Genomic DNA, 15439 nt, shown 5'->3' with positions numbered 1-15439 from the left:
GTATTAATGGCATTGACCGCAACCACTGTGTGGGAACGGGCACCGGATATAGCTCGAAAAGTGATCAGTAAACAGACAAATATGCAGTTGTTTTTTACCAGAGGTAAAATCTTGATGTGTTAACTCTTATCTACCGTACCCAAAAATGAAACAAGTGTTTGACCTAATAGCTGAATGCTAAATTTGTCCTATGGTACACATTAAAGTGCTTACGATTAAGCTGACCTGGAAAAATGTTTCTTCAAATCTGAGATGATCACCTCAAAACTTACAGAGTTTCGACAAATATTGTTATTTTTAGAAAATATACCTAATAAAGAAAAAAATCTGAATCGATGGATTTCACAAGCATAATCTCAACTATTTCTATTGTAAGAACTGGCAATGTTACTTTTAAACTGTTAAAGATATGCCCTTAGAAATGTTCACAGTTCTGTACTGGGGATAGCCGTATTATGTACTGAGGATAGTTGAGAAATGTGTCCTGGTTATAACAGTAAAATGGGACAAAAATTGATAGAAACACTGTTAATATACAATATATGTATGTCCTTTTCGAAACTTCAAATAATCTGCAAAAAGTTAGAGTACAATTTGATGAGAAATTATTGAGCAAACTTAAGTTAACAATGAAATTGATCCATGCTCTCCTAAATGAACATATATATGCAAGCTGCTTAAATATCAGGGTTGGTCACAATACATACTTTCTCACTGAAGTGAACGAGAAGAGACCATTATTCTGTTCTTACTAATAGCAACATCGACCCAAGCTTAGAAAAACGCTTCACGAGTTCCAAATTTGATCACAATATCTCATTCCCTTCTGATGACTTTCTGTGTGCAAAAACGTACCTACTTGATTTACAAAGCCATACTATATATACGAATAGCAAACACCAAATAAATTCTACGGCCATATGTTTTGTGTTCCTCAATAAATCAGATTACCGGCGTATTTAAAATATTTAGATATTTGCGACTCAAACGTTGATGCTTGTGAAAAAACGTCATGGTTAACTAATCTATATCAATGAATCAGTTTTAAGTGCATACAGATACAAAAACAGCAACATTTTGTTTACCCGCATCCCTCGATATGGACAACATCAAACAATTTCCCTCGAGCTCGCGTATAGGTAAATGGCCGTTATCATTATAACAGTCTCGTTATTCTAATTACATCGTTACTATCCTCAGTCCACTTAATAGCTATTCCCTGTGCAGTTATTTATTTGCTTCATATATCCCCAGAACACCGCCAGGGCATCAAAAGGTATGAATATCTCCGTAACAACAAAACATATCGTATTGATATCTTACACATTACTAGATAATGTAATTACAATGAAATCGCTCGAGTCAGTTTTTATTCTTATTTTCAATTTGTTGATTAATGTTTGAAATCGTACCACATGAATGAACATTTTTGAGAGATCATGCAACTTTTGGCGAGAGTTGGGCTGTTATGCAAGAGAGACAGATTTCCATCGTAGTCGTATATTGCACAGGGTCAAGTTATTTGAATCTCTTTGATTTTGATAAATATATAACCATAAAATACAAAAAAAAAGAAAACTCTCCATGTGTCAAAATCAAACGCTTATCGATTTATCACTTTTTGAGCTATATCCGGTGTCCGTTCCCCTACAGTGGTAACACGAGAACAACATAAAACAGAGAAATAATCTTACAAAGCAATATTTAACTTTAATGCTATAACATATTCATACTGTCACTGTAAACCGGTAATCTTCTCCTTCCATCGCCGTGTAATAAACGTCAATTTCCGAAGTGCCATCGCAAGGCGTCGTTTCCGTCACTTCCGGAATGAATATAAAACTGTTGGAGGGCGAGTACCATTGGGAGAGTGTCTTGTATGCGCCAGACGTCCATGTCCGGTAGAAATACGTGTCACTTGTGTAGCGCCAGTCGTCACTATAAACTACCGCTTCCGCCTAGTTATAAATTGACATCGACGAAATATATTTAGTCTATTTAATGTACTTCTCTATTTGAGGTATCTGAATCACCAAAACCTAAGCCTTTAAGTCCAAATATTAAAACGCAAACATAACATTTACATGAATTGCAAAAACATAAATGTTTAACTCTCTTTGTCTGATATTTACTAAGAAATAAAAAAGGAATATTTATTTGTAATGACAGCCGAAAAAGGCATTGCATGAACCCAAACCTCTAGATAGTATTCTCCCCCTGCATCGTTCAGCTCAGATATTGCAAAATGGACGATTCCGTTGACATCCGAGGTGAAGTTTGCCTGCCAGTAGTAGTCCTCTTTCCAGCCGCGGTTCTGAAGAGTGACTTGAATCAGCTCGCCAGGGGCAGGAGTACCATCAGGGTTAGTTACGACAACCTTTAACATAAGCATTAACTTACAGTTATAATTTTAAGTGCCCTACATTGTCAGGCAGTCAGAGGCGCTAGACATCTAGCTTATTTATAATAGTTTCTTATTTGTGAACAATCGTAACTTATTGCTGAAGAAGATTCCCTTAATAATTTAGTAAATTGCTATAACTTCGAATGTGCATATAGAAACACAATATGAAACACTATATTAAGATGAACGAATGACTAAAATGTGCTTAAAATCTGCGTATCCAAATTCATAAGTTTAATACTCAAACAAGAAACGCGGCAATGCGACAAACCAGGTTTTAAATGATTGACTGAAGAACTTCAGCTTTCGTTGTGAGATTCAATTTCTTCTCTATTTTTATTAACAGTGACCTTGACCCCATGGACACCAGGAAAGGTATCCATAAACACTTCCTAGATACCAAAATTGGTCACAATATGTCAACCTTGACTAATGTTGTTCAATTTTTTTTTCTATTTTAAGTAAAGTGGCATTGACCTTGACCTCAGATACCCCAAAACGCAATCACATAAATTATCTCCATAAACTGTTCCTATATACAAAAGTGGGTCACAATATGTTAAGCTTACTTACGTTATTTTGTACCAACCAATTTTCTTTTTTAGAAACAATTACCCTGACCTTTGGGCCCCAGTCACAATCGCATGAAAGGTCTGTGTAATGTCTACCTAAATACTAAGTTTGGTTGCAATATTTAACCCAAGTAAAGTCTTTTGTACCAACTGATTTTTTTACTTAAGAAACAGTGACATGGACCCAATGGGCCCAAAACACCATCTCATGAAAGTTTTCCATAAACTTTTCTTATATACAAAGTTTGGCCACAATATGTCAACCTATTCTAAAGCAATTCAGCACCATTTTGTTCTGTTTTAAGAAACAGCGACCTTAACCTTGACCCTAAATGCAATTCTATGAAAGGTCTCCATTACCTTTTCATCTTTACAAAATTTGGACAAAATGTGTCAACCCTAACTAAAAGAATGCCGTGCAATTGGTGATTTTGCACCATAGAGGCACAACGACGTACGTCATTCATATATCCACGTTTCACTTTGTGAAACCTGTTTATTACGTTACACCATTGTTATATGTTTAAGACCCAATAATCTAGTTTACCCTGCCCCTGTAGGGGAAGCCAGGCTTGAAAAACCCATCTGAGTCGTCCTCAATAGCCAGAGTAAGAACGTTCATCGACATAGAAGGTCCGTCACTCTCACCGTACAGTTCCACACCTAAAGAAACGAAAACCATTACAATATCTGACGGCCAAACGCTGATCAAACAAAAATAGAGAGTCAGTATATACGGAACCAGTTAAAAGACAGTTAAAACAAACAACCCTCTGTATAAATGATTGGACAAACACCTTAAACATATCACCTGCTAATAAACAGTTGGTAAACGTCAAAGCATAAAACCTGTAAATAAAAAATCGTTATACGTCCTACCATATCACCTAAATATAAAGAGTCGGTACACGTCAAAACGTATCACCAGTTAATAAAGAGTCGGTACACGTCAAAACGTATCACCAGTTAATAAAGAGTCGGTACACGTCAAAACGTATCACCAGTTAATAAAGAGTCGGTACACGTCGAAACAAACCAGTTAATAAAGAGTCGTTACACGTCGAAACAAACCAGTTAATAAAGAGTCGGTACACGTCGAAACAAACCAGTTCTTTATAAAGATTTGTTACACATCAAAACATATCACCTATAAAGAATCAAAGCACTTTACCTGTAAATAAAGACTCCATATATTAATAAAAGTGGAGGAGTAAGATTAAAGTTTGAAACACCCTATTGTTTTGTTGTTGTTGTTATGGTAGTCATTACATGGTGAGCGCTTAAAGCTACGGAGTTAATTAACTGACATTGCTATCGGACGTACCTGTGCCATCCTCTGTGACGTTAGCTTGAAGCGTCAGTCGGCCGTAGGAGGAAAAACGTGATTCCCCCAATCGTAGCTCATCCGCATCAATGTGGAATTCATAACAGCCGTCAATCTAAGTGTGAATAAGTAAGTTATGACGCGGGGGCAGAAATGACAAGAAGAGCAATGATGGTAGCAAAAGGGTATTAATATAAGCTCTCATGCTCACATGTTAACATTGTAATGTCCATTATTAGATTATGGATCGTGATTAAAGTGCCTTCATATAATATGTGTCGAATGCTTTTATTTGGAGTGTTGTACTTTCGCATGGAAACGAACTATTTCCAGGTTTTTCAACCGTTTATTACATTGATTGTTTACCTGCTAGGACCGGCCTTTGTAATACAGAGATAAGTTTTAAAATCAAAAAAAAATCGTGTATACCACGACAAAACTGATGGTACACATTCATTGTTTGTCTAGCCTGGAACCTACATCGGCAATGATAACAGCGCAGGGTCGTAACTCGTCACTCTTAGGCCTGATCCAATACCATGACCTGAAGCACGCCTCCAGACGCAGTGTACCCTGTACGTTCTTCCCATATGTGTATCTAGAAATAATGTAAAATTCATTATAAATTATATGCCATTTTATGTATTATAACAGGCTAGTTGATCTCCTCGTTGGTTTGACAGTTATGAACATTTTATATCAGAGTTGTACGGCATCATGTCAATGTCATGTCAAGTATTATCAGTCTGTTTCAAAATTTCAATACAGAATTAAATAAAAGGCTGCATTATCTGCACACAATTTGGTATAAATAAGAAACCTACTTGGCGCAGACCGTTCCTGAAACCTTTTTGTTGGTCGGTAACAAGTAGGAGGGTGGGGTAACAGTCACCTCAAACTTTGGTAACACTGAAATGCACGTAATCAGAAGAGTAAGACTATGGCAGTAATCAAACAACGTCTAGATCATAAATCCGTATGCAAATGTTACATTTGATTAAAAGAAGAGGGGATTTAAATCATATGCTTTAAAAAAATAAAACACAATACTTTCATTAGAGAGAACTGTTTCAATAAGATCTTTTAAAAATGTTACAAAAGGCGAGTTCAAAGAGTTTCAAACATACCAAAGCAATCGTATATGCAAATGTTGTTAGGAAAAATAGCAAAGGAAATACAGCACTGCACTAAACTTGTCCACAATGTGTCTTGCCCCCCCCCCAAAAAAAAAAAATACCAACCGTATTCGTCGACCTTGAACGTCTGTTCCTCACTGGCTTTTGTCTTATCTTCACTTACGACTTTGATATTCCAATCCCCGAGAACGGGGTCTGAGCTCAGTGGCATCTCTAGAGTCACCAAGCCTAAAATCAACCAAGAGTATGTAGGTGAGTAAAGGTCATGGTACCCAACCCCCAGGCATTACAAGCAAATCTCTCAGTATAAATAGTAAGTAGGTAAGTGAAAGTCATAATACCCAATCCCCAGCATTACAAGCAAATATCTCAGGCTAAATACATGTAGAATGCGTGTGAGTGAAGGTCTTGGTTCCCAATCCAAAGACAAAGCAGCAAATATCTCAGTTTCAAAAGTATACATATGAGAGTAGGCCATGATACCAAACCCCCAGGCATTACAAGTATATATCTCAGGTTCAATAGTATATATATGAAAGAATGTCACAGTACGTAACCCCCAGCATTACAAGCATATCTCTCAGGCTTAATAGTATGTATGTGAGTGAAGGTCATGGTACCGAACACACAGGCATTACAAGTCTATCTCTTAAGTTCAATAGTATAAATGTAAGTTAAGGTTATGGTACCGAACACAGAGGCATTACAAGTCTATCTCTTAAGTTCAATAGTATAAATGTAAGTTAAGGTTATGGTACCGAACACAGAGGCATTACAAGCATATATCACGGGCTTAATAGTATGTAGGTGAATGAATGTCATGGTTCATAACCCCCAACATTACATGCATATTTCTCAAGTTCAATGGTATGCATGTAAGTGAATGTCATAGAGCCGACTCCCTGCATTAAAACATATCTATCAGGCTCAATAGTATGTAGGTAGGTGAAGGTCATGGTACCCAACACCCAGGCATTACAAGCACATCTCGCTGGTATGTAGGTAAGTGACGGTCATGCTACATAACCCTACGCATTACACACATATCTCTCAGGTGCAATAGTATGTATGTAAGTGAAGATCATGGTACCCAACACCCAGGCATTACAAGCACATCTCGCTGGTATGTAGGTAAGTGACGGTCATGCTACATAACCCTACGCATTACACACATATCTCTCAGGCTCAATAGTATGTAGGTAAGTGAAGATCATGGTACCCAACACCCAGGCATTACAAGCACATCTCGCTGGTATGTAGGTAAGTGACGGTCATGCTACAAAACCCCACGCATTACACACATATCTCTCAGGTGCAATAGTATGTAGGTAAGTGAAGATCATGGTACCCAACACCCAGGCATTACAAGCACATCACGCTGGTATGTAGGTAAGTGACGGTCATGCTACATAACCCTACGCATTACACACATATCTCTCAGGTGCAATAGTATGTATGTAAGTGAAGATCATGGTACCCAACACCCAGGCATTACAAGCACATCTTGCTGGTATGTAGGTAAGTGACGGTCATGCTACATAACCCTACGCATTACACACATATCTCTCAGGTGCAATAGTATGTATGTAAGTGAAGATCATGGTACCCAACACCCAGGCATTACAAGCACATCACGCTGGTATGTAGGTAAGTGACGGTCATGCTACATAACCCTACGCATTACACACATATCTCTCAGGTGCAATAGTATGTAGGTAAGTGAAGATCATGGTACCCAACCCCCAGGCATTACAAGCACATCTTACTGGTATGTAGGTAAGTGAAGATCATGGTACCCAACCCCCAAGCATTACAAGCACATCTTACTGGTATGTAGGTAAGTAAAGATCATGGTACCCAACACCCAGGCATTACAAGCACATCTTGCTGGTATGTAGGTAAGTGACGGTCATGCTACATAACCCCACGCATTACACACATATCTCTCAGGTGCAATAGTATGTATGTAAGTGAAGATCATGGTACCCAACACCCAGGCATTACAAGCACATCTCGCTGGTATGTAGGTAAGTGACGGTCATGCTACATAACCCTACGCATTACACACATATCTCTCAGGTGCAATAGTATGTAGGTAAGTGAAGATCATGGTACCCAACACCCAGGCATTACAAGCACATCTTACTGGTATGTAGGTAAGTGAAGATCATGGTACCCAACCCCCAAGCATTGCAAGCACATCTTACTGGTATGTAGGTAAGTGAAGATCATGGTACCCAACCCCCAGGCATTACAAGCACATCTCACTGGTATGTAGGTAGGTGAAAGTCATGCTACATAACCCTACGCATTACACACATATCTCTCAGGCTCACTAGTATGTAGGTAAGTGAAGATCATGGTACCCAAACCCCAGGCATTACAAGCACATCTCACTGGTATGTAGGTAAGTGACGGTCATGCTACATAACCCCCAGTATTACACGCATTTCTCACGGTCTCAATAGTATGTAAATGCGTGAAAGTCATGCTACGCATAACATGCATATCTCTAAGACTCAATAGTATGTAGCTGAGTGATGGTCATGATACTGTTACGTACGACGTCAAAGACGCAACAGATCCCTTCAGACAAAAGCATGCTCAGCCCTGAAGGGGTCGACTGGTCTTTATATACATAAATATATATAAATTCTCAATCCACACGGAGCCAGGGCTTTGCTAATTTGCATATTACCAAACAAGTACATCAACGTACTGTGAACGTACTTCCGTCTATAACGAAATGTTATACTATAAACGCATACGGCGGATCGTTACATTTCTCCCTTCACCCCCACCCCGAAAAGACTCGCGTCCGAGTCTTGATCTTGGAATCTTATGTGAAAGGCATCACCGTTCCGGCAGATGTCATCATCCCGCCGCAGCCACCATTTATAACGCGTGTCGTCAAAGACGCAACAGATCCCTTCATGCTCGACCCTAAAGGGATCCACTGGTCTTTATATACAGTAAATTCTCAATCCACACGGAGCAAGGGCTTTGCTAATTTGCATATTACCAAACAAGTACATCAACGTACTATGAACGTACTTCCTTCTATAACGGAATGTTATACTACGTCCATCTGCCTACAGCGGACCGTTACAATACCAAACCCCCAGTCTTACAAGCACATCTATTAGGTTCATGCGTAGGTATATAAATGAAAAGCTTTGTTACCCAATACCAAGCATTGAGGCCTAAGACAGCCTGGAGTTTTCAAATACATATTTTAGAAAATAATTTAAACAAACTGTCATTAGTGTCCCTGAGCTTTGGAACAAACATCAGTTCTGAACATCAACAATAAAATCAACTTGGTAATGGAACGCAAACGTTTATAAAAAAAGGCTACGAGGTTACAGCTAACTGACAAATAATAAACACATTTTACAAACTGTATGAAGGATCCCAATACGTTCGAGTTGTGTAATTTATTGAAATGAATACCTTTTAACAAAAAGTAGAAACATGTTGTCCAAGCACTTACCTGACTCTGTCTGGATATCGTTCCATTGCATTACCCGAAGACCGTCGGGAGTCTCAATGGTGATTTCCGGGTACTAAAATCAGAAATTATTTTTGTTATTCGACCATGTGTTCGTCAAATTATTCGTCAATCTTTTTTTATAATCGGCTTTTCAATAAATACACAAGTAGCCTTACTCAACTATGGTGGCTTTTTCCTGCCATTTCGTGTTTTTGCAATTTCGCAACAAAAATAGGAAAATAAGTATAAACAAATCGCCACATATTGTGGCGAAAATACGAAACTGCGCCTAACGGTCGCCCGAAAATCGCATTTAAAGATGCCATTGTCGCATTTTCGTACCGCCAATCTTTCGCCCCGTCTTCCCTTTTTTGTTCTATCGTCATCTACTAGGCATTAAAACATGTATCGATACCGTTATTAGAAAGCGGAAATGCGTCTAGGGGAGGGGCGAAAATGCATGTCACGGGTTATCAATTTTGTTACACTGTACATAAAAAACTCACGAAAAATCGGTTGGGTACAAGTTCAGTATCCATGGTAACGACACGGACTCTGACTGTTTCGCCCGGCTTGTAGATTGGTTTGTCCGTCTGTATTAGTGTGATGGACGGAGATGGGGCGACCACTACAACGGTTTGGGACATTCCAAATAGCTCCTGTGAGTTTCCGTTGTTAAGGGTAATGTTGACAGTTGCTATGTAAGATCGCCCTTCCTTGGGGGCATCAAACTTCTGACAGAAATACATTCGATCTAGAAAAAAAATATAAAACTAGTAAATATTGCATAAGTATTAACGGCCTTTGTGACAAAATGGTTTTATGTTCCATTATGCAGAGTACAAATGTACCTTAATGTTATAAACCGTAACTCACTACAGTGTCATATGAGCACTTAGTGGGAACGGACACCGGATATAGCTCAAGAAGTGATAAGTAAACTGACTATTATGCAGTTGTTTTTCTTTACCAGAGGTAAGATCTTGCTGTGTTAACGCTTATCTACCGTACCCACAAATGAAACAACTGTTTGAACTAATAGCTGCATGCTAAATTTGGCCTATGGTATACTTTAAAGTGCTTACGTTTTAGCAGACTTCGAAAATCGTTTCTTCAATTGTGAGATGATCACCTCAAAACTTACAGAATTTCGACAAATATTGTTATTTTTAGGAAATAAATCGAATAAATAAAAAATCTTAATCGATGGATTTCACAAGCATACGTTCAACTAGTTTTATTGTAAGAACTGGCAATGTTACTTTTAAACTGTGAAAGATATGCCCTTAGAAAGAAATGTTCACAGTACTGTACTGGGGATAGCCGTATTATGTACTGGGGATAGTTTCAAAGTTGAGAAATGTGTCATGGTGATAACATGTAAAATGGGACAAAAACTGATAGTAACACTGTTAATATATAATATACATGTTGGTCTTTTTCGAACTTTCAAATAATCTGCAAAAAGTGAGAGTACAATTTGATAAGAAATTATTGAGCAACTTAAGTTAACAATGAGTTTGATCCATGCTCTCCTAAATGAACGTATATATGCAAGCTGCTTAAATATCAGGGTTGGTCACAATACATACTTTCTCACTGAAGCGAACGAGCATAAACCATTATTCTGTTTTAAGTAATAGCAACATCAACCCAAGCTAAGAAAAAAGCTTCACGTGTTCCAAATTTGATCACAATACCTCATTCCTTACTGATTATTTTCTGTGTGCAAAAACGTACCTACTTAATTTACAACGCAATACTATATATATATATATATATATCAGATTACCGGCGTATTTCAAATATTTAGATATTTGCGACTCGAACGTTGATGCTTGTGAAAAACACGTCATGGTTAACTAACCTGTATGAATGAAACAGTTTTAAGTGCATACAAATACAAAAAAAACAGCAACATTTTGTTTGCTCTCATCCCTCGATATGGAAAAAATAAAACAATTTCCCTCGAGCTCGGGTATATGTAAATGGCCGTAATAATTATCATAGTCTTAATACATCGTTACTATCCTCAGTCCACTTAATAGCTATCCCCTGTGCAGTTATTTATTTGCTTCATTTATTCCCATTACGCCGCCAGGGCATCAAAAGGTATGAATATCTCCGTAACAACAAAACATATCGTATTGATATCTTACACATTACTAAATAATGTAATTACAATAAAATTGCTCGATTCAGTTTTTATTCTTATTTTCAATTTGTTGATTAATGTTTGAAATTGTAACACATAAATGAACATTTGTGAGTGATCATGCAACTTTCGGAGAGAATTGGGCTATTATACAAAAGAGGAGACACATTTCCATCATAGTCGTACATTGCACAGGATCAAGTTATTCGAAACTCTTCGATTTTGACAAATATATAACCATAAATTACAAAAAAATGATAGAAAACTTTCTATGTGTCGAAATCAAACGCTTATCGATTTATCACTTTTGGAGCTATATCAGGTGTCCGTTCCCCCACAGTGATCAGGCTACGTGAATTATTTTCATATAACGTTGTGGTGGTTGTAATGTTTTATCTTCTGTTGTGACAGATGTCTTCTACGATGTTGTGGAGGATAATAATTAAGAAAACATGAGTTTGCTTTGTTATTCATTTTATACAATAAGCCCGTGCACTAACCCTGAATCTCCACCGAGTCGTCAATTGGCATATCCATCGCGAAATCCGGAAAATCAATCTCCTCGCCATAACTGACGTTCATGTCCATGTTGATGGCGACGTTCCTGTCCTGACCTTCATAGGAGGAGGCGAGGTTCTCCAAAAGCAGGCACATCTGGTTAGTTCCCCCTTGCCGCATCACGGCACCCATCGAGAAAACAAACTTCCTGTAGCAACACACAGATAGAACATATTATTAAAACCAACAGCCTCTGTGACCTGGACAAAAAATATTTACTACCTGTCAGTCCAAGAACAAATACTGCCTGCAGTGTAACAAAGCCCAGACAGTACTTGTGATGCAAAGCGGATGGACAGAGGTAAAATCTAGACGTAACATATCATTCTGAATCATATGAGGCAATATTAATTATCTCAGTAACAAAACAATGACATACGAATGTAGCTGTGTGCATGTATATGGATGTATACGAGTGTTAAATATAAAAGCGGGTAAAAAAGGTCCGATTAAAATGGTTATATTCTACTTTTCAGTGTCATGCATATGTGTACATTTGATTGTTTGTATATAAGTCTTAACGTTCATGTCTCCGACAATCTGGTCGCCGGACGAATTCTGATATAAGCTGGAATGCTTCCGACGTATACATTTGCCAAAGTTATATTAAGTCATGAATATGTTTGCACATGAACGCTGGTTGATCAGGACATTCGCATCAATACTCGGATAGTTATTACTTATTGTTCTTCTCTTTACCAAACAATTAAATCGGTAACCGTGCAAGGCTATCCTCATCTTTGTTTCCAGTGCAAAATCCATATAAATAGTCAAATATATGGAGCAAGGTCATAACACGGCGACCACACTGCGGTCGACCTTATACAAGTGCGTTCTTGAAGCCACTTTAACCACTTAACAATTAAAGAGACACTTAGAACTAAAAACAGTGCGGTAGTGTTTTTATAGAGTCGTTGGGTCAAACATTACTAGGGACGTGTATGGTTTTAGTTATAAAATAGTAGTTGTATAAATACTACTTATCAATTGATCTTTGGTCACAGATTGTATCGTATAAAGTTATCTTCTACGTGTACAATTCTGCCACATGAAATCAGAAAATTTCATAACTACAACATGCAAGTATTTGAGCACATTCTTTGTTTAATGGTGTCTTCTCCTGGTGTCACTATATTGTGATGTGCAACACAGCATATACAGAAACGAAATATATAATGTTTGTTTTGTAAATGCAATGTGTGCGTCTATAGATGTGATCTCAGGGTTAAGGATATTCCATTCATAAAATAAAAATTATACATGTTACCCCAAACCCATAAGATAATGATATTAATAGGAAGTTTTTTTTATAAGGAAACAAACATTTGCCCAAATGTATTTTTGTCGTTGTTAAATACACTGGTGTTGAAATACAAAACACCCACAAAAATCCCCCTTCAAAGATATAAAACCCTTTTAGTTAGTTTAATGTATATTTTAAAAAGTCGCCCTTTCCATTGGTGACCCAGCCTTTGGGGTCACAAAACACCATCATTTAACGATAAGGCTTAGGGAACAGTGACATGCTCTCTTGTGACTTCAATGAGTTGTGTATATTTGTCTTGGTACTACTTTGTGCGGGAAGCCAATCTTTAATGAATAAGAATATGAAAAAGCTAACAACAGAAATGAAATCCAAATATTTTAAGTTTTTCAAATAATTCAATCACCTAATAAATCAGCTCTTCATATAATTTCAAACACGGTTAATTTGAAACAGTGAATCGTTCCAGCTTACTGACAGGTTGTAGACGATGTTGGTTGGTTGGTTGGTATAACTTATACTGGTTTGAGGAAACGCACTTTTTACCACCAAGGCTACTTATCTACCTGGGCCGCTGGCGATCGCCATTTCTTTTCAAATTTGGCGAATTTATGGCGGCAACGATTTTTTTCTAAAATATTTTCTTAAAATGACGTAAGTTGTGCCCATACGGCCTGCATGATAATCGATTCTGTCATAAATCGGAGTCGGGTCAAAAAGGCCCAGTACCAAAAAGGCCCGGTCCAGAAAGGCCTACTTTTAAATCAAAGGAAACACCTGTATTGTGTTTGAGGGTGTTGAACTTTGATAGGATTAGCGATGTTTGTCTTTAATGAGGTGATAATTATCGTTTCACATTATCAGTTGCGGTGTGTCTTTGATATTTCACGGTTAGTAATGTTTGGCAGAAGAAGTGTGATAAAGATATATTCATACTACGTATGTGTGACATCTTTAATAATATACTCAAAATAGAGTAAATCTATATTAAATGTATTAATTAAAATACTATGTTCCAGTTTATTTTATTAGTCCAATATATTTAGTCTTTAGTAATGAGTTTTCCGTACATATTGTGTTCTAAGGAAGTAAGGCCGCGACAGCATGCTGTGGAATGTGATACCTGCCATCGCTGACAACACCGCATTTGCGGAACAGGTAAGATTTTGAGATAATACATATTATAAAACCTAATGGACAATTGATGAGGAATTTGAGAAGAGGTGGAACAATTTTATTGTGTAAGTAAGCTAAGTACTTATATATTTGAAGTAATAATATTGCAGTAAAAGGCTTAATATACAGGCTTTAATGGTATAGTGCGACAACAAAAATTAATCCGATAATTAGGGCCAGCAGTCATGGCCCAGTCAAAACCTCGCTAATCAACACAATAAAAAAATAACTGCTTAAAGTCACTCGCTCATGTTTTAGCACTAAAACTATTTCCCCGGTAATGCATAATGCAATCCCAAGATATGTTTCCAAATTCCAAGTATTATAATTTTGCAGCATCAGTTTTTATGTTATTGAAACAAATTTCCATATGTTCAGTTATAGCCGCCCTGACCTTGACGTCACCAACCACAAAAGCCAAGATATATATCCATATGCGCTTGCTATACATGGAGATCCTTCGCTATACACCATTCCTGACTGAAGTAATTAAACAGAAACGGTTTGCTTTATCATAAGCAACCTTGACCCCACCAATCCTAAATGAAATCTCAAGGTACAACTTTACACGGGCTTGTTACATGCGACGTTTCATCACTATGCGCCATTTCAAACGGAAATAGTTTGTGTGTATTTTTCTATATTTTTGAGAGCTTGACCTTGCCCACATTAATCCCAAAGCTATCTCACTGTATGCCTCTATATAAGCTTGCTCCCTGCCAACTTTCATCACTGTACATGAATAAGTTATTTACTGGTTAAATTGATTTCCAAGCCATACGAGTTATAATACAGAAGTACGCCATGCAAATTTGAAAAAAATATACAAAAATAGAAGTTGACTTACACGTCACTCTCGCAGAACGTCCACCCTACCGCTAACAACAACAACAGAAGCCGACACGGTCCTAAATGCCGCATCTTCCCGACTATTTAACTTCGCCCTCCTTCTAATAAAACCTTTCCTGCCTCGACACTAAACCGAACAGAGAGAGTCCGACACATAAAATGCCTGTGTTTTTATACTCGGGCTTCGGGAATGTTTGCCATCTCAATGGCTTTAGTGGTTTTCGACTAAGTGGCTTCCGAAATACTGGATTACGCTGCTTTGGCAAAACAAAGAATACAATAGAAACAGTGTTTAGATGACGATTACACGATTGGTGTGAATTTATGTCAGTAAGACTTTCCATTGTCTAATTTAATTCTCATTCATCAGGGTTTCGACAATGCTAAATCTGTGGTACGCATAACTGCATCGCTCTTACGTACGAGAATAACTAGTTTGAGCATTAATAAATTCATGGCGATGATTGTATCGTATTCAAACTTTGGGCATCGCTCGGCACGAGTAGTT

The 15439-nt window shown here is 37.6% G+C and overlaps 1 protein-coding gene across 3 annotated transcripts in view; it reads right to left on the bottom strand.

The window, feature by feature from the left end:
• The window catches only part of LOC128225560 (pregnancy zone protein-like), a 39991-nt gene extending 24902 nt beyond the window's left edge, over positions 1 to 15089 (bottom strand). For 2 of the 3 annotated variants that reach the window (XM_052935423.1, XM_052935424.1), the window contains exons 1-11: positions 14930 to 15088; positions 11585 to 11790; positions 9436 to 9683; positions 8930 to 9002; positions 5542 to 5664; positions 5125 to 5209; positions 4781 to 4898; positions 4301 to 4415; positions 3524 to 3639; positions 2198 to 2377; positions 1734 to 1958 (exon numbers count right to left, since the gene is read on the bottom strand). In XM_052935423.1, coding sequence (XP_052791383.1) covers positions 1734 to 1958; positions 2198 to 2377; positions 3524 to 3639; positions 4301 to 4415; positions 4781 to 4898; positions 5125 to 5209; positions 5542 to 5664; positions 8930 to 9002; positions 9436 to 9683; positions 11585 to 11790; positions 14930 to 15003 — 1563 coding nt within the window. In that variant the 5' untranslated portion in view covers positions 15004 to 15088. Of the gene's footprint in view, positions 1 to 1733; positions 1959 to 2197; positions 2378 to 3523; positions 3640 to 4300; positions 4416 to 4780; positions 4899 to 5124; positions 5210 to 5541; positions 5665 to 8929; positions 9003 to 9435; positions 9684 to 11584; positions 11791 to 14929 lie in introns of all 3 variants that reach the window. The other variant, XM_052935425.1, reaches the window with a different exon arrangement.
• Between the last annotated feature and the right edge of the window lie 350 nt (positions 15090 to 15439).

Source organism: Mya arenaria, chromosome 3, assembly GCF_026914265.1.
Source record: "Mya arenaria isolate MELC-2E11 chromosome 3, ASM2691426v1".
NCBI lineage: Eukaryota > Metazoa > Mollusca > Bivalvia > Myida > Myidae > Mya > Mya arenaria.
The sequence above is the reverse complement of the archived record's forward strand: the minus strand, read 5'-3'. Positions and strand labels throughout refer to the sequence as shown.